Source organism: Perca fluviatilis, chromosome 18 (assembly GCF_010015445.1).
Source record: "Perca fluviatilis chromosome 18, GENO_Pfluv_1.0, whole genome shotgun sequence".
NCBI classification, from domain to species: Eukaryota; Metazoa; Chordata; class Actinopteri; order Perciformes; family Percidae; genus Perca; species Perca fluviatilis.
Genome location: NC_053129.1, coordinates 13,887,994 through 13,911,542, shown reverse-complemented (window position 1 = coordinate 13,911,542; position 23,549 = coordinate 13,887,994). Strand labels below are relative to the sequence as shown.

Sequence of the window (23,549 nt, the reverse complement as noted above, 5' to 3'; positions counted from 1 at the left end):
ATTTAGTACAATTATGAATTATTGTTGATGTAGCATTTACTGTAATTCTGGTAATTTTGCGGCAGCCTCCATAATTTAATCACAGAGACATGTATACAGAAATAAAACAGGTTGTGACTCTGTAATGAGAGCACTGCTGGGAGCTGAGAAATAGCCTGGAATATTCATAATGCTGCACTCATGATTTCTCTGTTTCCTTAACTCTTTCTTTAAGTCCCAACATGTGTCTCTCCTCTCTCTCTCTCTCTCTCTCTGTCCCTTTCCTTTCTTGCCAGCTCAAACCACTTCTCGGCATTGGTCCACTGGTACAGTCCATACACGCACTCTTGCAACAAGTTAGATCTCCAAACCTTTCACGCCTGAAACATCCAGGGCCAAGATTGTCAGCATTTGCCCAGGTCAGATGGATAATTCTGCCTCATCACAGCGGGTCCCATTGGTGTTCATTAATAAAGCCAGACAAGAAGTGAAGACAGCCTACTTTAAGGAACAGCTCATGCTAAAATATAAACTAATCATTCTCATTGTACTAATTAGTACGTGGCAGTGCCTGCCCTCTCAAAAACAAGAGGGACTCAGTAATCCCTGATTCATTAAAAGACCTGACACTACTTTGTTTCCACATATGTAGGATTATTATAAAAGGCCTATTGCATGCCAGAGATAAGGGGCTGCACTGTGAGAAAGCTGAAGTCCTGACTGTGCATTTTCTGGAGAAGTGTGAATCGCTTTCATTTATTTATACTGCAGTGTTTTTTCCCCTCTTGAACACTGGAGGGGGCTACAGCCTAAACTTTTGTTTTAAGTCTGAACCACTGAGTGCATGGAAAGAACGTGGCTCAGAATCATAGTCAGATCTCTTTATTTTGCCGCATCATTGACAAATGGTTGGCGGTTACCTAACAGTGACAAAACGGTGCTGAAACGGCAATCAAAACTTGCTTACTCACAGTAGCATCACTTTGTCTAAAGACCCTCTGGGGTATTGATAACGTGCCCAATGTAGCCTACCAGTGGTCGACCAAGGCAGTGAAAGTAACCGGACCAGAGTAGGCTATGTTTATAGGCTACCTGGCGTTCCCTTGAGCAAGGCACTTTGTCCCAGCTCAGAGCCTATAAACTGTGGGTTTAGCTAGATGGGAAGTCTGTTAAATGAATAAGTAAAGAAAACTGACATAATCCACACAATTCATAATAATATAATGTCCACGGAGTGTGGCAGGCTATACGTTGGAGAAATGCTACATTATTTGCCACGGTTTCTGAGGATAAAACCTGAACTTTCTTCAAGAAAACGCTGTATGTTGTAATGCAGAGTAGATATGTGAATGTGGAAGTGAATGCGTTGATGTCAGGAAAAAAATCTGATTGAAAGTCTGTGGACATGTGAGATACTGCAGTAATGTGATCTGTCCCACAGTCAACCACCAGCGTCTAGCTGAGTATTTCAGTTGTGCAATTGGAGGTGTTCGTAGAAAACGGTAAGGACTCAAATCATTCCTAACTAACGAGATGTTTTCGGTCAACAAGGATAGAATTATTGACGTAAGCAAAAACCTCTCTCTAGGAACTGCGGTCAAACCAACCTCCCCTTCTAAAAACAAGCCTTGTTATTTCGTTATTAATTTGAAGTTATTTTGTTTTCGACTCATTTGGTAAAATGTACTTAGTAAAAAAAAAAATATTTTATATTTTTATTTTTCTAAAGAAATTCACATAGAATCACGACGTAATCTTAGTCTATTGCAGTTATTTACAATCTAAAAGCATTTGTCTGTTGCTAACATAGACTTAGTAAAAAAAAAAATATTTTATATTTTTATTTTTCTAAAGAAATTCACATAGAATCACGACGTAATCTTAGTCTATTGCAGTTATTTACAATCTAAAAGCATTTGTCTGTTGCTAACATAGACTGTATATATTAGTTTGCTAACAAAGTTTTTAATTGCGTCACCTTCACCGTCATCTGTTCCTCTAGTATATTGGCAGCTGAATATATACGATACGAGTTTGTTTACCAGTTTTTGGGGCCGAGCATGTACCTTCAGGTTACATTTATGCAACATCCAGAACAGGGCGGTATGAGCCAGCTTTGTCAAGTAGCCAACGGAAACAAGAACACAACAGGAAATCAAAGATCCTATATACGGAAATCATACATTCAAAATAAAAGTGCTGCAGTATTAGAGAATACTTTGAGGATTTTAAAAATACTGAGGCCATGCTCCCAGTAGGCTACAATTTAACCTACCTAATGTTTTATTTTATTTAGCTCCGTTTAAACCGTGAATGGTTTTAAATCCCAATGTATTTCTTCATTCGTGGTATCAATGAATTATGTCTCCCAAATCTAAATATTTTTACTCAAAGCCATTGTATACCATGATGTGTAATTGTGGTAAAGAATAATAACTTTGAAAGATATATATATAAAGACGAGCAGAACCCGCCTTTAAAACCCACTAAGGCTATCTGTGTTATAATTAAATGTCACTAATCTCATTGGGTAATTAAAGCCCCACATTTACAGAAAAAGTAGCCTAGTTATGGCCCTAAACGGTGTGCTATGTAAGTGGGGTCTTGATCAACACTTGCTATGCCAAATGTAGGCTGGAAAAGTTTACCAAATGTCCCCGTCCCATTTTTTCCCATTTAAAAGCAAGCAACCTGATTTAGTAGCACAAACGCACCCAACGATATGGGGGTCTAATTTTTGTGTGCAGTTTAGGTTACAGTAATATATTTGGAAATATTATTTGATATAAAATATTTAATATTAGTTAATATGTATGTATGTAATATCAATTTAAACAAGGATTTTAAAACACAATTGCGTCGTTGTTTTCTCTAAATTGTTCCTTTAATTATTTACGTTCACATTAGCTAGCATGTTGAGCAATAAATGCTTTACTTTGAAAGTATACACCGGAAGTCTTGTTTTTCATTATGGCTAACTTGATGCTTGCTTCATGTTGTTTGCAAAACCGTCAACCGTTCAACCCAGTGACCCATTAGCTAGTTAGAGTCGACGTCGATTACAGCGAGGCGCTCTAACATTAGATCCTCTTGATAGTATTATCTTTCGGGTGTTTAGGCAGTTTGTATTTATCGTGTGGTGCCAGGCGTTATTGTTGTACTCTATTTGTATCGTTAAAGTCAGGCCGTTATAGCGGTGAACCGGCTGGTGAGATTATGCTTCGCTTGGACCGATGCCATTCTGCGGGATAACTAGCTAGCTAGCTAGCTAGCTAGGCGAGCCCGGTCCGCTCTGAGTATGTTCCTGTAAGCCCCCTCCATCTTCGAGTCTGCCAAGGGACGATACACAACGTTCACGGCCAAAATCAACAAGGTAACGTTAATATTGGCTGCCATGATTGTTTTTAAAGTGTTTTGTATCGTTACCAGTGTTTCTTAACGGGCAACGTTAGCTAGCTAGCTACGTTAACGTTCAATAAATCCTAATAAACAAGGAAAACGAAAACAAAGAAGATGCCGTTGAAGCATGAGCATGTCAATGGGTCCTCCTGTCAAACTGTTCATAGTGCCTCACAGGATCACTGTCTAAACGTTAATGTTCGGAATAATGTTTAGTTATGTGGGCGGCTCCCGGTGGCGAATAGTGCATGACGTCGGCTAATCCAAAAACGTGGATGGAGCTGGCTCGGACGAATGAAACCCAAAGTCTATTGGCGCGTTCTTTTTGTCCACCGAAGTCGTTTTCCGGAGTATGCTAGCCTCTTGTGATGGCAGCCCACCTGTCAGTCAAAGCGGAAGCCCTTTTTATGAAGCCTTACTCTTATTTTATAATTTACCTTCATTTTAATGATTTTGCCTGAAAATTGGTACACAGAACGTGTGATAAATGGGTCCCGTGCTTTTTTCATAGCATTGAAAACCTGTGACATAACCACAATGTAAAGTCTACCGGCCAGCGGGAGAATCGCTACTGCGCATATTCTGTCGGCCGCGTATCACGGAAGTAAATAAAGAAGCGCTTGGCTTTCTAGCAAGCTGAACATAGTGGCCAAACAGCAGAATTGCAACATGGAAAGTCTAGAGGAGGCACACTTAAAATAATTGTATCCCCAGTCAAGTTAGTGGAGCACTAAACCGGAAGTAGCCGGCTCAGCCAGCGGAGGTTTCTATGCACCTGCTCTATGAGCTGCACAGTACGTGAACAGTGCCAATCTTCCCGGTAATTTTTGGCTCCATGATGGCTTAATGCTAGCCTGGCTCCGCCCTCCTACGTACTTTCGCTCAATTTTCATTTTCCTTCAGTACTCCGTCTGGGTGTGCGGTATATTCTTGGGTTTTCTCCGGTCAAATCTTTACCGGTCCAATCAGCGAACAGAGGGAGTGACTGAGAAGGATTTGATTTTCCAGCTCACTCCGTTAGTGGTGAAAGAGTTGGCTAAGGCGAACGCTAGCAATGCTAAGCTGACGTCACCACCAAACGTTAGCCATTGGTTATGGCAGATCCAGAGTGGCTCTGGGCTGATCCAATAGTTTTAAACTTCAACAGAGTACCCACCTTCAAGGAAGTTAACACTTGTCAGTGGAGAGTGGCCAGACTCTCTGTACAAATGAGATGTACGACAGTCCGGTAGGACCAGGCTAGCTTCATGCACCGCTGACCAACTCTCATAGGACTGAACCGCTTCAAATGCTGTATCCACTTTTTATTATACATCCATGGAGCAGCTCCATTGAACTGAATAGGCGTGATTTTGGGATCTGGTATCTAGTTATTATTATACATCCATGGAGTGACTTCAAAATTGTGCAGTACCATCTTGGCAAAGCTAATTTTACACATAATGTCCAATCTACCCCAAACTTTAAATGCTTGAGAAGAGTCCTGGCATTAAGACATCTGCATGCCAATATTGAGTTATAGCCTAGTCATAGCGCCACCTACTGGCAACAGGAAGTCAGCCTTGTATGACAAACGTGATTTACATGAAATTTACACAAAACGGAGTCAAATTCCTTGTCTCTGTACACACTAACTTGGCTAATAAAAGCTGATGCTGACAACATCAAACATATCGTGAGGATGAAATATGATTTCACCGGCAGGAAATGTCATTTATGTGCACTTCACTCGTAACAGGCTACAGTCCATCTGTCGTAACGGATTAACCTGGTTATTATCTCTGATCAACTTTTCCAACTTTTTTTCATAATCATAATTTCAAACCTGTTGATGTTTTTCAGATTGTTTTTGCCGCCTGTTTCTTTCTCTCTGCCTGTGTAAACTATGGAGACCACTCAGGTGACTTTGGCTGTCAGAGGAGAAACATCCCCAGGTATGGCTGATAATAATAATAAAAAAAAAAAAAAAGATCTGTAGCCTACATTTAAAAAAATAGCTATGTAGTAAAATGTTTTGTAATGCAATGTTATTGGCTTTTTCATAGATGATCTATTCGTGAAGTGTGATGTTGCCAAAAGATAATACTTTTTTTTTTTTTTTTTTTCAGATATTGAAATCCTATTCATATCATGATGTGTTTGTATATAAACACAAAGTTTAGTTTAGTTATTCCGTTTATCATACCATCATTTAATCTGGCAAATGGGGAAAAAAACAACAACTTGTGTTTAAAAACATATCGGCGAGGATGATGGATGTAATGGGTTTAATGCAAGTTATTTCTGCGCACTTCACTCGCTACAGTCCGAGTTCATCACTGATGAACCTGGTTATCTCTGATCCACTTTTCCCAACAGTTCTTTTTCAAATCCCTTCACATTTCCCCTAAATTTTAGTTTAAAATATGCTTTACAAACCACAAGCGTTTTCTTGTTTAGGAAGGGCATTTCAAATATGTTTACATCTAAATATCGTCAAAACTGTAAAGGTTGTTTTTAATGTTAGTCATCTTTTGTTTTTTAAAATTTCTGCTGAAGTTACATCTGGTAAAAGCATTGACCGTGGATAAAGATGGACTAAGCGTCTCAGCTTTCCCCCACTTGACAAACGTAAAGCCAAAATATCCTGGATACAGGCGTATAACCAGTGCGATAACATAATAAGCTACCTATGATGAAAAAACCCACCATCTTTGAACATTTTTTTGACATGTACTTTGATTTTTTAAATTTTTTTTTTTAAATTTTGGCCCATGTCTTATCCGCTAACATGGAGGGGGCGGGGTTTATTAGCTATACTGCAGCCAGCCACCAGGGGCCGATCAAGACGTTTTTTGCTTCACTTTTGGGTAGCTGTCAAGCCCTCCATCTTTAAATATGCAGTCTATGGGTAAACTGACAATTTGAACATTTCTAGGTGAGGTGATTGCAGTCGTTGGCAGCTGTGAAGCCCTGGGAAGCTGGAGCCATCAAAAAGCTGTGACCTTACATCCTGATGGCAATGATGGGTAGGTTAAACTTTATGCGTATTGGTTCACTCATTACAAACATGCTTTTTAAATAAAGTTTCTCTACTAGGCTGCAAGCAAAAGGTGGTCTGCTTTTCTTGCTATTCTGTCTGTCTAAAATATGAACGTGTATCTTGACTCCCTGACAGAAATACATGGACTACAACAATCACTATGCCTAAAGGAGTTGAGTCCAAGTACCGCTATTTTAAAGGCTTCATTCTGGAACCAAAGGTGAGCCGAGTCTCCTTTCTTAATGGTGGTATAGTCCTAATAGACGTATTGATTTGCTCATTGCCGTCAGAGATGATCTTTTGAAAGCAGTATTGGCAAAAGATAAATACTGTTTAATTCAAAGTAATCTTTGCATGATTTGTGATCATTTCAGCTAGGGTTGGGCAAATGAACGATGCCAACAGCTCCATGTCTTTTCATAATAGCAAGCAATCAATTATTGTCATCGGTTTACATAGTTGAGAGCTACTGGTACAATTACAGACGCACTTATTTTTCTAGTCTATAGAACGCACTCTTTTCTGACGAAAGAACGTCACCATTGATAAGATGACAGACATCCTTTCATTCGTAGTGATGGATATAGCTCCTGCAGCAGGTTTCATGCCCACATGATTTGATGAGTTTGGATGACTCGCACAGCCCCAGTCCGCAGTCCGAGTGCTCAGCAGAGAGGAGCGACACATAGGCCTATACAGATATGCAGCGAGATGCCTGAAAATGAATTAACACATTTGAATTTGAACACATTATCACAGTTCAATCAGTTAAAATCATAGTTCCTTTTATAGGAGTAGCCCATAAGACTAACTCCTAACAATGATATCTTGGTCCATCTTGATATTGCACTGTGGTAATCGTTATACGCCTAACCCTAATTTCAGGTTTTATGTCAATCCATACTTTTCCCATTACAGCTCTTCAGCAGGAATGGGGAAAATCCACTGACTTTGAAAGAGTATGTTGGAAGCCTCTGCTGTATACAGTTGACGCACACAAACACAATGGGGACCAAATTTTCCCTTGAAAGAAAAAGACCGATAATAAGTCAGAGTCAGACATTTACCTGGAAAATGATAGTATCTATCTCTCTCTGAGAATGATCTTCTAGTATTGGGTGTGTTTTTACGCCCCAACAGTTGATGCCAGGCAATAAGTTAACATCTGCAAGTGATTTATTCATGCAGTCGGAATCATGCTTGACATTTAGGAAACTGAAGTTACTCATTACATACATTCCTGTAGAAACTTGTTAGCAGCAATACAGTTTTTAAACGTATAGACCATGTTTTTCAAAATTACAGACATCATAAATGTGATGCTACTAACATATTGTTGCTACAGTTAATGACTTTATTACAGATAAAGAGAGCAGCTTGTAACTAAAGAATTTTTTATTTTTTTTTTCCTTCTTCACTAACAAATCAACTTTTCAGATTTCAACCCATGGTGGCTGACTGCCCCAGCTGGAGATTGGTGACTATACCAGCTCTAAATCCTTTCTCACACTCTGGTCCAAAGACGGCTCTCAGACCAGACTGAAAAGTAGTTCAATGTGTCTGATTTGAAAACCCTAACATTGTTCCAAATATTGAAATTTGCAGAGTGCAGGTGATCCCTGTCAAGTGATAGTCAATGTGTGGGAGACCCATCAACAACCCCGCACAATGAGCCCCACAGGTATAAAACAACAACAACAACAAAGAACGGTGCACAGTTTGGTAAAATGTGTCATAGTCAAACCCCATATATATTCCCTGTCCAATCACCATATGTAACAGTGGCCCATTAACACTAACGTAGGGTCAGTTCTAACAAATCGCACTGACGATTATTATTTACGTTATTATTTCAGGGATAGTCAAGTCCTTTGTTTTTTTTTAGGCAACTTGTACATGTGAAAGTTACTCTTAGCACCTGACTGCAGCGTTTCCTCCTGAACCACTGTCTGTAATTTACGGTTAGCCTCTCCAGCCTCTTGCTTATTTGGCATTGTGTGTATTCTTTGGCAAAGAGCAGGGGGCCACGCTGGCTGGAATAATCTATAGCCATGGAGGAAACACTGCAATGCAGTAGATGTCATCACCTGATACTGTAGACCTCTCTCGTTAGATCACCATTGTGTTGGCCTAACGCAGACAAAGCTCATTCAAAACGTTTTGCACCCTGATTTCCTTTTACGACCCCAGCCTGTCACCTCATCCTTTTTTCTTTTGTTTTTTTCCTCTTTCTTTTAGCAAATCCTACTACAACACTTTTCACCGTACAATAAGAATCTGTTACAAATATGAGGTTTCTTTGTAAATTTAACCCAGATTTGTTCGGTTTGTGTGGTTTCATAAACTTGCTAAATTAGCCCCAGTGACGCATGCTCAGAGTCGTAGTTAAAGATTTATTTGGAATCAAATCGTATTTCACCTTTTTTATGGTGACTCTTGAAGTTGAGGCAAATCAAATTCAGAGGCTTGAATGTGGCATCTTGTTTAAAGAGTTCAAACTAAGATTTGAACTCTTTGTACATAGGAAATGCTCTGGTATTGATCTGACCTCCATCGCTGTACTGTTGAGGTTCTCCTATCCTGTTTCTAACTCTTCTCACTTTTCCTTCTTTGCAGGACCACACCAGACTATTGATGATGGACAATTTGGAACTCACAGTAAGTTGGATAAAAGACCAAAACCTTGAAGCCACGGCTCCCTACAAACACAAAAACTATAACTAAAGTGCTCTCTACCTTTTATACCTTATGCAGGTTTACAGCATGTAACCTCTCCATCAGATAGAACTAAATTGCTTACTGATATGCCTAATCCCTCTTGGAAATTGCTATCCCTATTAGACCACATTGTTATCACTTCCTCTGTTTTAGTACATCAGAGGTTTTTAACCAGAAAAAACGGTTGTCTCCTGCCTGCTATTGTCGCAGCCAGTTCTCTGGTCAGCACTCACGGGAGACCGAGTCAATATACATCGTCATCACACGCTTCCTGTCTCTGTCCTCTCTTTTTATAGATGGGGTGAATTGTGTCGACTCTGGGTGGCTCACATGCCAGACAGAGATCCGCCTGCGTCTGCACTTTTCTAAGAAGTCTCCCGTGTCTATCACTAAGAAGAAATTCAAGAAGTCTCGCTTCAGGTAGGGACGACACCAAGGCTGAATTTAACCTCTTAGCATTCTGCCACCTTTTTTTTAGAGTGGTAAGGGTGGGGGACGGGATGTTTAGTGGGGGATAGCAGGTCGACAGTAGACTCCACATAGAAGCAGTATACAGCGTTTAAAAGCTGGGAACCTGAGGATTAAGTTGACATACAGCACAGCACTTCAGGGTCAGTTTTTCGAGTCATAAATCAGAAATATAAATTGATGAATTCATTTATAATTGATTGAAATAAATTGTGGGGGCGACCTATAGCTCACCCAGAAGAGTGTGCGTCACATGTAGGCTGAGTCCTTGGCAGTGGCCCAGGTCCGAACTGCTGCCTTTGCTGCACGTCATCTCCCCCCACCTTCCCTTGCCTGTCTTCAAGCTGTCCTGTCAGATAAAGGCCCCCCTAAATATCTTTAAAAATACATTGTGAAAGTGTATAAGAGCTTAGTACATTATGATTGCCATTCTCATGCTCATTTATGTCTCATAAATTGTTACAGCAGTTTTATACCATTTGACATACACATACACGGTTTAACAATTTTTTACCACTCGAAATTTGATAAAGAATTGTCATAAATCCCTCCAAAATACCACATTAAGAAACGGAGGGGTTGAGGAACACCATGGAAAAATCCATGCTGTTATTTGGTATGAAAAACATTTGACATTTGGAAATTTCTGCAAAAATTGCCTTTTCAATATTTATATTGCCTTAAGTGTAGTTTGTTGTTGTAACATTTTTAATGAGATTGTGATTATCCTTGAGGTCACAACAGGTCATTTTTAACAGTGACACAAGTTTCAGAAAATGTACTCATACTTTGAAATGGCTACTATAAGGACTAACCTCATCGCACATGAATTCAATTCTCTCATTGAATCCACAAGTCTCAGCTTTCCAGTCATAACCAATTAATGCAATTCCAAGATTTAGTTTAGGAACCCCAGTATGTACAAACATTCAAATACACCATTACATAATAGATAAATATAACACATTTATACTGCATATTCTTTGCCCCGCCTGCATGCGATAAGCATAAAATGGGCACGTCTGCTAAGGGGAGACTCCTTAGTACCCAGAGAAACCGTTTTCATTCAGATATCTTGAGGTCGGAGGCCATGTGACCCCTTTGAAAATGGTCATGCTAGTTTTTCCCTGGCCAAAAGTTAGCCTAATTTGGAGCCCCCTTCCCGACAAGCTAGCATGACATGGTTGGTACCGTTGGATTCTCTAGATCTACACGATACCAATTTCTTCACCTGTCTCTAAATCTTAGCCTGAGTCCACCTCTGAAAGATTAAAAAGACGCTCGTCGGGCTCTTGTGTTAGCAAGGGAAAGCAACATTAGACGGATCAGTGGATCATTCCAGTGCTACTGTTATACTACCTGCTACCTAAGTATAACAAAAATCAAAATGTATATTTAGAGAAGCTAAGAGTGAAACCTAATTTGATTTAACCTTGTATTTATGTTTTGATGCATTCTTTTTTTAGAACTATATGTGACTTTCAGTATGCCCATCACTGTGTATTTGTTTGACTTTTTATTTGACTTACCCATACAGAATCAAGCTGACGTTGGAGGGCTTTGAGGAGGAGATAGATGAGGACGAGGATGAGCTCAGTCCTACATGTTTGCACAGGATGACCACCACTCTGGAGAAGACCACCACTCTGGGGATCAGTATGATCAGTGCCAACAGCTATAAGTCGCGCCACTCGCAGCCTGAATGTGGGTATGGACTGGGGCCCTCTCAGTGGACTGAGTACAGTATCCACACCATGTACCCAGACAACCTAGAGCTCACATTTGAGTTCTTTGAGGTAATACTCGTGGAAATACGGCCTCTGATAAACCAGTGAACCCTTTTCTTGATAAACTATAAAAGTAGTTTTCTTGGCTAACAAATACACAGTTGTACAAATCTCATGTATCATATGGGTTTACAGGAGGATATGAGCGAGCATGTAGTCCAGGGGGATGCTCATCCAGGATATGTGGGCACAGCTTGCCTCCTGTCCTCCTCTTTCTCTGAGAATGGTATGGACATCGGAGTAGCCACTCTTCCAATTATGGCTCGGAATTCCAGACAGACTATCGGGAAAGTCAGAGGTAAGACTTTGCGCAAATGAATTCCACGCTGGCTGACAATTATCTGACTATGCAAAAGGAAGGCAGGAAGTTCACACAATGTACGTGGAAAAACCTGTCGACCTACTTTGACCCTCTGTTCTAGTGGATTACCTGGTGATACGGCCGATCCAGGCGTTTCAGTGTGACATGAGCTCCTCCTTCACCAAATACTGGAAGAAAAGAAGTACTCTGCATGTGGGCCACAGAGGAGCCGGCAGCACAAATGCAGCCAAGTAAGTCATCACATCAGTCTTTGACTTGGACAGGATAGAGTTCCTTGCATGATGGAACACAGACCAAAATAAATAGTTCATAGCACAACAGTGTGTGTCAATGGGCATGTATAATTCTGCATCTGTCAACAGTTTGTTTTTTCAATTTGTGTTTTACAGGCATCAGAGAATCAGGGAGAACACAATAGCCTCATTCAAAAGCGCTGCCATGCATGTAAGTTATGCCTAGGATTAAGGCATAAGTAAATCCTTTTAACATGACTCCTCCCTAAATTGGTGTGTTTCTTTTGTGTATTTTAGGGTGCAGCCTATGTAGAGTTTGATGTTCACCTCTCCAAAGATGCAGTTCCTATTGTATACCATGATCTGACATGCTGCATCTCCACCAAGAAGGTAAAATAAAGGCCTGTTGTACTTGAGGATTGACAAGTGTTAAATCTGAAATGTTATACTTCTTGTTTGGTATTTTAGTTTTTCCAATAACTAACAATGTCTTTAGAAAAATGTATGTCATATGAATGCTTATTTAAAGCAACACCAAAAGATTCTTTTGTACCTTTAAAATAATGGTTCCAAAATCGTTTCAGTAGTTCATCAACTCGTAACAGGGTGAACGGCACTCCCGCATTCTCTTTGCGGCCCTCTATCGGCTATAACCGCACTATGCAAATTTGCCAGATCGGGTAGCGGATCTGTAGTTCAAATGAGACATAATGGACACAATTCCGCTTCCGACCTGTAGGGTGACCGAAGAGGAAAAGTGCTTTGGTGTTGCTTTAAATTTCTTTTTTTCTGGCTGATAGCCGACCTTTGTTAACCAATCATTAACCGTTAACCGGTTATTTATTCACGTCCCTAATATGTCACGATTGAAGAAAGGAAAAATAAATAAATTATAATTTCATTTTTTCTATCCCCTTAACAGAAACATGACAAGACGTCTCTGGAGCCTGTTGAGGTGCCAGTCAAAGACTTGACATTTGATCAGCTGCAGCTACTGAAGGTAAAAACCTGGAATGACGGCCAAAACTATGCAAATAAGACCCAAGTCGAAGTCAACTTTTATTATCGGTTATCTAATATATTTTTTGAGATTAGTTACCCCTGTGTTATTCCTGCTATGAGAAGTCAAAATGTCTGTTGCGTAGTGCTTCCCCTACAGTTAGGAAAGATGCATCTTGCAAATGAATAATTTAGAGTTGCACACTCATGCACAGAAACTGCTTAGAAGCTGTTGTGTAACTGTGACTTCCATCAGCCAATGGATCCTGTCTGGGATTAGTCTTTTATGGTTGAGGAGGAAGAGGGCAAAGCATTCTACTAGTTCTCACAATTTGCAAATGGGTGGAATGCAAATAGTTAGTTGAATGACGAAGAATGTCATCATATTAAAATACCAAAAATATACAGTTTTAGCACTACTACTAATTTATTATAAAAAATCTGAAACTGTAACTAATGTGTTTTTTTTTTTTAAATGTAATGATTAGTTGATTATAAAGTAGATAATGAATGCTTTGTTTTGTTGCACAGCTGGTCCATGCCACTGCTGTGAAAGAAAACGATCACAAAGGTATTGTTTGTTTTTTCACCACTGTCTGCCAGGAGGAGAAAAAAAAAAAGGTGGCACGACATGTTGACAAGCAATGTGCTTTCATTTCTGTGTTGTTGAATATAGTGTTACTCGCATACAAACTGTAGATCAAAAGACTGGCATGATTGTATTACAAAGCAGAGTGATGTAAGCTGATCAGATTATTTGCAGATGGTATATGTGATGTGCGTTAACACTGTCATCTGTTTGGTTTGTTGCTCAGATCTGCTGGACGATGAAGATGAAATCGATGAGCATCAGCCCTTCCCTTCACTCTCGCAGGTAAAAAGACTTTACGATGATCATGGGTATTAAATAGCTTATCTAATCAGTATGAACTATTCTTCTTATCTTCACATATGTAGAGATAAACCGTAAAAACTAGGAACACCTTGGCCTGTCTGGCAAATCACCGTGAATTACCTGTTAAATAATTGATACATGATTTGGTTATTGATCAATTACTTACTTCCTCTCCTTGTAGCCTGCCTTTCGGTCTTTTGTCATGTCAAAGTCACGCGTCAATGAACAGCATCCTTCATCCGTCTTTTACAGATCTTCCAGGCCATTCCTGAGCATGTGGGCTTCAACATTGAGCTCAAATGGATCTGCCAGATGAAGGTGGGTACAGTTAGGCAACAAGACCAATGACGTAATCATTTGCTCCATAAATGGGGCTTAGGGGATCTCCAGTAGAATAAAGAATAGCACAATTTACTTTTTATTTGTTTTGACTTGCTTAAACCTAACGCACGTATTGCAAAAACTGTTTGGATTGTAGAATGCAGTGTGAAATAAGGATGTATTCTGAGTGTAAACTCATGATTATTGCTTTTTATTGACAGGACGGGTCATGGGATGGCAACCTATCATCCTACTTCAACATGAACAAGTACCTCGACATCATCCTGTCCTGTGTTCTGCAGAAAGGCGGAAAAAGACGCATTGTTTTCTCCTGCTTCGACCCAGATATCTGCACCATGTAGGCATTGATAAGGCTGTATAAACTGCATGCTATCCTGAAACGCAGTAACTTCCCATGGCAGTGCAGTTTTTGACTTGCATAAATGAATTATTTCAACCATTGAAAATGTTTCAGACAAACAACCATAGAAAGTCTCTTTTTAAAATCTTCTGACAAATTAGGCTTCAGTCAGTTTGGATTGGGTTATTAGTCAGTCAACAGATGCTGTGTTTACAGAATGTAGTTATAAAGACAGTAGGCGGTCTACAACTGCCGCTGACATCTTTTCATGTGTTTCCCTCAGGGTGCGTCAAAAGCAGAACAAGTACCCCATTCTCTTCCTGACTCAGGGAATTTCAGAGAAGTACCCTGACATGATGGACATCCGCTGCCAGACCACTCAGATCGCCATAAGTTTCGCCCAGAGCGAGAATATTCTGGTGAGCATTTGGTGCAGAAAGTCAAATAATTATCATAATGTGTCCACTGAATTTTCCAGACTTTTGTATAACTTCTACAAAAACATTTTAATGAAAAGTTAGTTCCACACTGTTTAAAAAAATAAAATAATGATAACTCAACTCTAGTCAATTAAAGCTCAATTCGATGTGTAATTTACATTTCCATAAGCACTAACCCATTTGTAATACACAGCCAAGGCAAACAATGCGACAAGCAAATGGGAAGACAGGATTTAGCATGTGAATTTCTCTTCAGTTCCACACTAAAGCAAAAACCTCATCATTTCAGTGTAGGGGTGGACGTCATAAACGGTACAGAAAGTACACAGGTAGGAATTTGACTACACAGTGCTGACTGGTAGAGCGCTTATTTTTTGTTGACTCAGCCAGTCAATGCTGCGGAAACACTGTGCTACAACACGTGTGTTTCGGTTTACATAAAGGTATTCCTTTTTAAGGATTCGGTTATTCTACAGTATTAAAAAAGCAAAAACGAAACATTTATCCGAATCCTAAAATTGAAAACTGATTACATACCCAATTAATAATATTTGTGTCCAGCCATACTCTGTACTATGTGAAATATGTCCTATAATACAGTTAAGATCAGGCTTCAGTAATAACTGCATTAAGTTGCCTTACCTGTGTATTTAAATTACACCTAATATAAATTGAAGGATAATACCGCTTCGTTTTATAAGATTTAAGGTGCTATAAGTGCACACATTTGGACCAACAACAAAAAAATGCAAAATTGTAATAAAACCGCAGGATATGTACTTTGAAAGGATATTTGGCTTGTATTAGAATGTTTTGCACCCTCCCTTGACAAGTATTGCTGCAGTCCCCTTGAGCAAAGGACTTACAAAAATAGTTGACCCCACATCAGACCACAACAGTCCACATCATAAACAAGTCCGCTAGCATAGCTCTGTCAGCTGTCTTAAATCATCCTAATTGGTTTTAGCAAGTGCAAAAATGGAGGCCAGCCAGCCTGTCTGCTTGCGACATAACCCGACAACATCACTTGTTGTGTTGAAGGCTCATCTGGAGCTGAATTAGCCAACTTTCTATGTGCTACATAAAATATGAACCAGTGTTTAAACCAACATGGGAGCTAGTAGGTAGGTAGGTAATAGTCCATTTTATTTTGAAATGAACTTAAAATGGATCAACTAAGATCACTTTTTCTCACTGGACTTCCTTGTCTGCTGCTTTAGGGGATCAGTGCCCATGCTGAGGAGCTGCTCAAAAACCTTTCCTACATTGGGGATGCCCAGTCTAAAGGCCTGGTGGTGTTCAGCTGGGGAGATGACAACAACGAGCACGAAATCAGAAATAAGCTGAGAGAGCAGGGCATTGATGGGCTCATCTACGATAGGTAGGTTAAAATGCAAGATACTAATCTTTGGCTGCCATGTAGGTCCTTAGGACCTGGACTCTGGCAGTGTAGACCACAAACGCAACGCTTTCGGTTAATGTGGATGTTCAGCATAAAGCAACAGAGTGGTACAAACTTTACTATCCCAACATGTTTGCAAAACGATTTTTATATTCAAACATTCAGTTATTACACTATCCTGCCATTTCGTTTCTGATTTAACATTCTTAGGATTTGTAATATGGAGGACTCAAATGCAGGGCACTGACAAGGATGCAGATGAACGTTAACAGGTTTATTGCATGGGGGATGGGGAATGGAGGTGGAATGAGCTAGGAGATGTCTGGTTGAAGTAGAGGGCAAGGAGTGCAGAGAAAAGGCTGGGGAAACTGGGGTGAAGTGGATGAGTGAGCAAGGAACGGTGTGGCTTGCTGAGGTGGCTGATGGATTGCTGGCAGGCTGATGAGTATGGTCCCGAAGCACCAGAAAATACTACGGTATTAGGCTGGGCCAAATACAAAAGGAGATGAATCACGAGAAGGCTAGTCTTAGGGCTGCAGCTATTGATTCTTTTTGTAATCGAGTAATCTAGCACTTTATCGATCGATTAATCGGATAATTTTTTTTTGCGTTTTTAAACAACCCAAACTAGGGGAAAAAAGCAACATTTTCGGAAAAAAGCAACATTTGTATTGCCTACATTGCTTACAATATCATCTAAACATATTAAGTGCATTTAAGTGCCATATTACATTGTTTTTAAAGAATTTTTTTTCTCGAATGATATCAACCTAGGGCTGGGCGATATGGACCAAAAGTCATATCCCGATATATTTTGGCTGAATATCGATATACGATATATATCCCGATATTTTTTTCCGCGAATTGAGAGCAAATGTTCAGTCAAAGCCCAAATCAAATATGACATGTCACAAGTAGTTTCATAGAAACAGTTGCAAAATCAAATAAATAATAAACCGGTTTCTTCACCTGGTTCATGATTAAATGCTCAGCTGTTCAAATAACAATAAAATGTAAACCTAAATACTGTATAACAGGAGTAACTTTTTTGAAATCAAAGCTCCATAGGCTATTTGTGATTCGTTCCAAAGGTCAATTAAGCTTTTGATATTAATATAATCTACTTTGTTCAAAATGTAATTCCTCATGCCTGTAAGCCTAGGTTATAGTCCCATTCTTCCACTTGATACTGCTTCCACTTAAGTAAACTAAAAGATGAACTATCGACTACAAAACAAAGAAACTAATTAATGTGTTAATACAAAGAATATTTATTATGATCGGTTCACAGATCTGAGTCCAAACGGAAACTTCACCCTTCTGAACTAAGAGTTTCTGCTTCAAGGTGAAGTTTAAACAGACTGAAATGTCCAGGCTCATTCCTCCACTATTTATTTCTGTATGTATTTATGCGTTACATGTAATTTTAATGGGCACTGAGCTCCAGATCTTGCGCCGCAGACGGTCGCTGCCCCGCTGTAGCTTCTTTCGTCCGCCTGCCGCCCGGCAAACTGAGTGGAACTTTCCGCCGATATCGACATACAGTTCGTCCTGGACTACGTGTAAGATCCTACCGATCACCACTCTGTCTTTGGCTGGTCCGATCTGGATCAGCGGGGACCGCGCGCAGCAGCGCGAAGCTGTGTTTTTGCCGGGGAAAGAGACGCGCCGCGGCCGCACGGGGCTCTCCGCCTCCCGCTGCCACCGGAGCTCAGATTGCTGGTCGAAGGCAGCATATATATTCATAAAACACATTGTCACCTGTTAAATGTTATCCATTGCGGTTTGTTCTTTTCATTTCCTCTATCGAACATAATTAAGCAGTACAAAAGTCCGGCATCTTTAGCGTTGATCTGAATGCTTCGGACCCCTGTTCCAAGATGGCGGCGGGTTTTGACGTATGTTTAGAACCTCACGCCGACATATCTATGGGAGCAAGGATCACATTAAAACTATATCGATATATGCGATATGGTCTAATTCCATATCTCATTTAAAAATATATCGATATATTTGTTTATATCGATATATCGCCCATCCCTATATCAACCTCAAACTAAGGCATACATTAAACATACACAAACATTACATTAAGTTGTGCAACTTAACTTTTCAGAACTACAAGTTTCAACCTGACACTGATCTGTGTATATAGGCCTATATGTAAATATTAGTTATACTCAACCTATTTTCATTTATATATTTGATTATAATGTCACACAGCTCTGTTACACTTATGCTATTAGGTAGAGAGAGAGAGAGAGAGAGAGCTAAAGCACTGACGTCGTGCTATTATCGTGGTAAGCTAGTTTGATTTTGCAGTAGACGCACTGTACAGAGTTTTAGTTACGATTGAACTGATTCCAAACTTTGGACACTTTCTGTCGTTTTCTCCAGCCAGTCTCTTAGCCCCTCACTATTTACGCTCTGGCATGTGTCGCCAGCAGTAGACTGAGCCTGCACGACAGTAATAATGCTCCGTGCGGAAACACCGTCCGTCAGCGATACAACGTTGGGAACATTTATTTAACGAAGCTTCGAGGCAAGTCATTTTGCGTCGAGGACTTTTTGTAATCGCATTATTCGAGTTATTCGAGGAATCGTTTCAGCCCTAGCTAGTCTCACTAGAGCGTCCTAAAACGTTTAGCACCACTGTAGCCGACGGAACAATTTGGCGAGGGGTGGGCGAAGAACCGAGGCGACGAATCTATCCAACTGTGGCTCCTCCACCAGGTTCCAGGATGGTCATTGCCTCGTCCAGCAAGTAGGCCTCCTTCACTCTGCCACACGTCCTCTGCTGCCGCAGCGAAAGAGTCCGCTCTCTGCTACCTCTCAGGCAGAGGAAGGCAAGCTCAGTGGGGGCATGCTGCCTGAGGCGTGAGGGCCAAGACGGCGTGCTCTAGCCCAGGCATGACTCACAGCGGGCATGTAGGTCATCCTTAGGCATGATGCATGTACCCCACCTGGCAGCATGGACACATGCAGACACTACCAGAAGACATGTTTTCTGTCAAATACGTGCTTAGCGCTTGCTGAAGAAAAATGGGAATCACTTGTCCGGTCTCACCGCTATTTATACGCAGGTGCGACCGAGGTGAAGGCCACCCAACTGGTGGGCATGGATACGTTGTTTTTAGTGCTGCACATGTGCGCATGGGATAAACACATTAGCCTTAGAATACAAAATACCTTTTGGAGATGATATACTGTGGAGTTGATGAGTCAATGGAAGCAGCTGTGCAGACTGGACAGGTGAGGTGAATGAGCCGTAATCAGGAGGGAGAGTGCCAGGAAGTAGGCACACCCAGACTCCACACACACAAACGGGGACAGACAGGAGAGCACGGGAGACACTAAAGAAAAAGCGGAAACGCGAGGAAAACCCCAGAGTCATGTCCTAGATGGACCGCGTTACCCAACACCACACTGCAAACTTTACAGTACACACTGTGCTGTTGTCTTTGTTCAGCCTGAAGCCACGGTCATTAAGCAGTGCTTTTAGTTTTTTATCAATTTTGATTACTGCATTCACAACACTGCTCCTTGTTATATCACTGTATGGTCAAAGGCCTTTCTTGTCAGCACACTATTTCAGAGTTCGAGGTTATATCATCAAGCATTGGCAGACATGTTAATCACTTGGCATCAGCCATGACTGTTGACAAAAATGGTTTGATTTTTCCATTGAACATTTTGCCTATGAATGTGAATCTGGTAAACAAGAACGCTGTTACATAAAGCTTGGGTTGCTAGCAGGTTGAAAGAGTTTCCTGAGAGCCTGTTTGTTCAGCCCTTTCAGTTCTGTTTTACACTATACAGTGACATTTGATTGCACTTTGGCCCAGATTTTTACAGACCCCTGCCGAAAGCGGACCGTAAGCTTTGAACTCTATTTACAAGACGGTCCAGACTGTGCCTCTTTATCAATGCTTGTTGCCATAATGTAACCCCCAACTCCCCCTCACACACTAAAATAGAGACATAACAGCACAGGGTGTACTGTACAGTTTGCACTGCAGTGTTGGGTAACAAGCAGAGTGCCATATTATGACGTGCAGTATGTACAGTAGATGGTGGATAAATTATTCTTTATATATATATACATATACATACTCTATATATACATATACATACTCTTTACTGTGAATTTTTTTTATTTCTATAAACTGTTTTTGGATCAAGACAGCTCAGATATTTTATTTTTTTATGAATGACAGCAGCAGTATACACTAACTACTGTCACTGATCTAACTTAAGGATGTCCTTTTCCTTCAGTATCTGTGAGGAGCAAGGAGAGCAGCCAAACGTCTTCCAGGTAGAGGAGCAACACACCCTGCAGGAGGTTATTACAGAGGAGACCCTAAAGAGCGCCAGCTGTTCCTGCTACTCCATTCCCTGCTCCATGGCTCCCTGCATTGGCTCCAAGAGCTGCTCTGGCAGCGGAGAGTCAGATTCTGGCCTCAGCTCCTCGTAAATATCCCTAAATCTCAATGGACCACACCGCACAATACACACCCAAGAGTCTCTTGAGTGTGTATGTGCAGTGAAGTCTTAAGAGGACCAAGGTGGGAATGAATGATCAAGCAAAAACTTTCAATTACAGATTGTGTCCATTGCATTGCATCTTCACAGAAGTTTGTTATTTATGCTTTCTATTGAAATTGGTGGATGTTTTGCCAAAACATGACACAGTCATGTTTTGAATTTCTTTTCAGGACAGTATTTACAGAGGTCTTAATTACAGTGGAACAATTGGGGAAATTATACATCACAGTGGATATTTATTTAGCTATTATGTTGCATCGCTTCACCGTCTTAAGTGCTCAAATTGAATGCATACGATATTTTAAGGGTGTAAAAGTGTAACAGAACTGCACATTGTATGTAACGGAGTTGAGGATGTAGCATCATGTGGTTTTTCTGTTTATGCTGCTATATCTTTTCTGTGCATGTAGCCATTATACCTCAACAGTTTTATTTCCGTTGTCTCAAATTGCAATGAGTAATAGCTACTGATTGCTATTTTAGTTTCAGCACAGAAATAACGTGGCAGGTGCAGGTTGCCATTAAGAAATGCTCCCCTCTTTGTGGATAGTCTACAGAAATTAGAAGATGCAGGTTGCCATTAAGAAATGCTCACCTCTTTGTGGATAGTCTACAGAAATTGGAAGAAACCTCCATGACCGATTCATTTCCTTTTGAGTGGACTGTTGAAAGCAGTTGCTAAGTCTTTTCCACGCCTCCTAATTGAATTTTAAAGACTCGTTACTAATTATTGTAAATGATGTACCGAATGCCATGTATCCTTTGATTCTTTTTATTTACTTGATTTATAGAAAAGCAGAAGAATGTTTAATTTGTGACATTGTACATGCATACCACAGCCTTATAAAGGGGGGGTGGGGGGGGATCAGGTCCGTTTCTGTTTTAAAACCGCCAATACCTCACTCATTATCGATTTAGAATTGACTTGAGTTGATATGTGTGTACAGAATGAACAAATGCTGCCTATACTTCCTTTTCTATAAATCCTATTTAACTTCACAACACATACTTTTTATTGCATGCCAGATATTTTTTTTGGCACAAATTACACTTGAAATAATGAATTTCCTTATTCATATGATTAGTATAATGCAATGGCAATGCAGCATTTTGAACACGGTGAAACAAATCCTTGTATAGCATACTGTCTGTATATCAGTCTCATGGCACAATCTCTTAACTACAAACTAACGATTGCGTCGTGCATGGTCTTGTAAATCTGTATGATTCTACTGTGTTATTTTAACTGCCACTTAAGGACAGACGAGTGTAAAAGGGTAATGTAAATTAAATCAAAACCTTTATTTCTTCATTTTGTCTTTGACTTTCGTCTTACACATCCAGTAAGCTGAGTTTTATTTTTTATTTTATTTTTGGCATACATTTTGTTTGGCTGCCGACTCGTCTTGCTTATCAAGTCATACAGAGTGATTGTTTTGAATAACTAGGAGGTTGTAGTTGATTCCTTGATCTGGAATGACCTGTATTTTGCTCTTTTACTCGAAAGCTTCACTGTAACTACTGTAACACCATTATCAGGACACACTATGATATAACATTTTTAAGTTGAAACTTTCAACTAGTTCTGACAGAATTATAGAACATTGAATTATTCCCAAAACGAATCTTTAAAGAATAGTTCCACGATTTCCATGTTTATCTAAAAAAAAAAATTAGTCCGATGCCTGTATGAGCATCCAAATAGGTTTTTCTTGCTGTAATCATTCCTCTTAATGCTGGCCATTTAAGGCCTAATCTATGCACAGATATAATTACATACAAATATGTATGCAAATACAATAGAGTTTGGAGGCCAAGGACAGACTTGATCAGTCCGGTTTAGACTGCTGAACACTAGTCAGTCCTGTTCATCCAGTTAACCACCTACAATTCGGCCTGCATAATCGGAAACTTTGGGTAATAATGCCTTTAGTTGGACTAAAATGGTTATACTTGGTAAATGTTAAATTTAAATATTATAAAATAAGGTAAAAACGGTGCAGTCTGGAATCTTATAATCACAATTTGACATTTTATAAACCAACTCATTTACTCAGTAAATTAAAGATTATTCCTGACTGACTGATTGTGAGAAATAGTTAGTCATTTTAGCCTGACTATTGGAAATGTTAGTGATTTTTAAGCTAAGGAATGTCTGTTTACTCTCATACATGAGCCCATCTCACACAAGGCTGTAAGATAAGGTAAGAACAAGACAGTGGCATTCAAATCTGCTTAGATGTACTGACTCCACATAGCAGCACCCAAGAAATGTTGCTGGCCCAGCAGTTTATCGATGAATAATTAATAAGATAACACATGCACACTCAGCAGTAGTAGGCGCCACTCCCAATGATAATATTGTCTTAGAATGATTCTCGTTGGCAGTAGTTATCAGCATGTTACAATTCGACTTGTGTAACATTTGGTTACAGATTTTTACGTCAGCATCGTGCCGACAGCATTCATGCGACACTCTTGAGTCTAGTGTCTGGTTCCTACTGGTTCCGTCCGGTCTGCAAATGTCCTGCAGGACAGGGAGGTGTGGGCTGGCTATCGGAGCAAAGTTGTCTAGTGGCAGTAAACAAGTACAGTGTCGATTACAGTTTTTTTGCATGGCTTGACATGACATTAAGTAGTCTATTCTCGTTATCAGCA

The 23,549-nt window shown here is 40.1% G+C and overlaps 1 protein-coding gene across 5 annotated transcripts; it reads left to right on the top strand.

The window, feature by feature from the left end:
• Nucleotides 1–1,410: 1,410 nt before the first annotated feature.
• On the top strand, nt 1,411–22,203 carry gpcpd1 (glycerophosphocholine phosphodiesterase 1). 5 transcript variants are annotated; one of them, XM_039782320.1, is made up of 23 exons: nt 2,910–3,352; nt 5,221–5,312; nt 6,296–6,386; nt 6,536–6,620; nt 7,319–7,359; nt 7,838–7,877; nt 8,006–8,081; nt 9,017–9,058; nt 9,415–9,538; nt 11,124–11,382; nt 11,509–11,671; nt 11,796–11,925; nt 12,085–12,139; nt 12,226–12,318; nt 12,851–12,928; nt 13,459–13,498; nt 13,743–13,801; nt 14,075–14,140; nt 14,365–14,501; nt 14,788–14,923; nt 16,165–16,325; nt 16,557–16,618; nt 20,622–20,757. In XM_039782320.1, the coding sequence occupies exons 2-22, from the start codon at nt 5,264–5,266 to the stop codon at nt 16,591–16,593; spliced, it is 1,962 nt and encodes a 653-aa protein (XP_039638254.1). In that variant the 5' UTR covers nt 2,910–3,352; nt 5,221–5,263; the 3' UTR covers nt 16,594–16,618; nt 20,622–20,757. The 5 variants fall into 5 exon arrangements, with proteins under 5 accessions (XP_039638252.1, XP_039638254.1, XP_039638251.1 ...); XM_039782318.1 differs by lacking the exons at nt 2,910–3,352; nt 16,557–16,618 and adding an exon at nt 1,411–1,481 and having other exon boundaries at nt 20,622–22,203; XM_039782317.1 differs by lacking the exon at nt 16,557–16,618 and having other exon boundaries at nt 2,917–3,352; nt 20,622–22,203.
• The last annotated feature ends 1,346 nt before the right edge of the window (nt 22,204–23,549 follow it).

Excerpts from the sequence above, each read along its gene's own strand:
- gpcpd1 (XM_039782318.1), top strand. The coding sequence starts at position 5,264 with ATGGAGACCACTCAGGTGACTTTGGCTGTCAGAGGAGAAACATCCCCA. Across the intron at positions 9,539-11,123 it reads TTCAAGAAGTCTCGCTTCAG|AATCAAGCTGACGTTGGAGG; the intron begins GTAGGGACGACA and ends TTACCCATACAG. Across the intron at positions 11,926-12,084 it reads GGCAGCACAAATGCAGCCAA|GCATCAGAGAATCAGGGAGA; the intron begins GTAAGTCATCAC and ends TGTGTTTTACAG.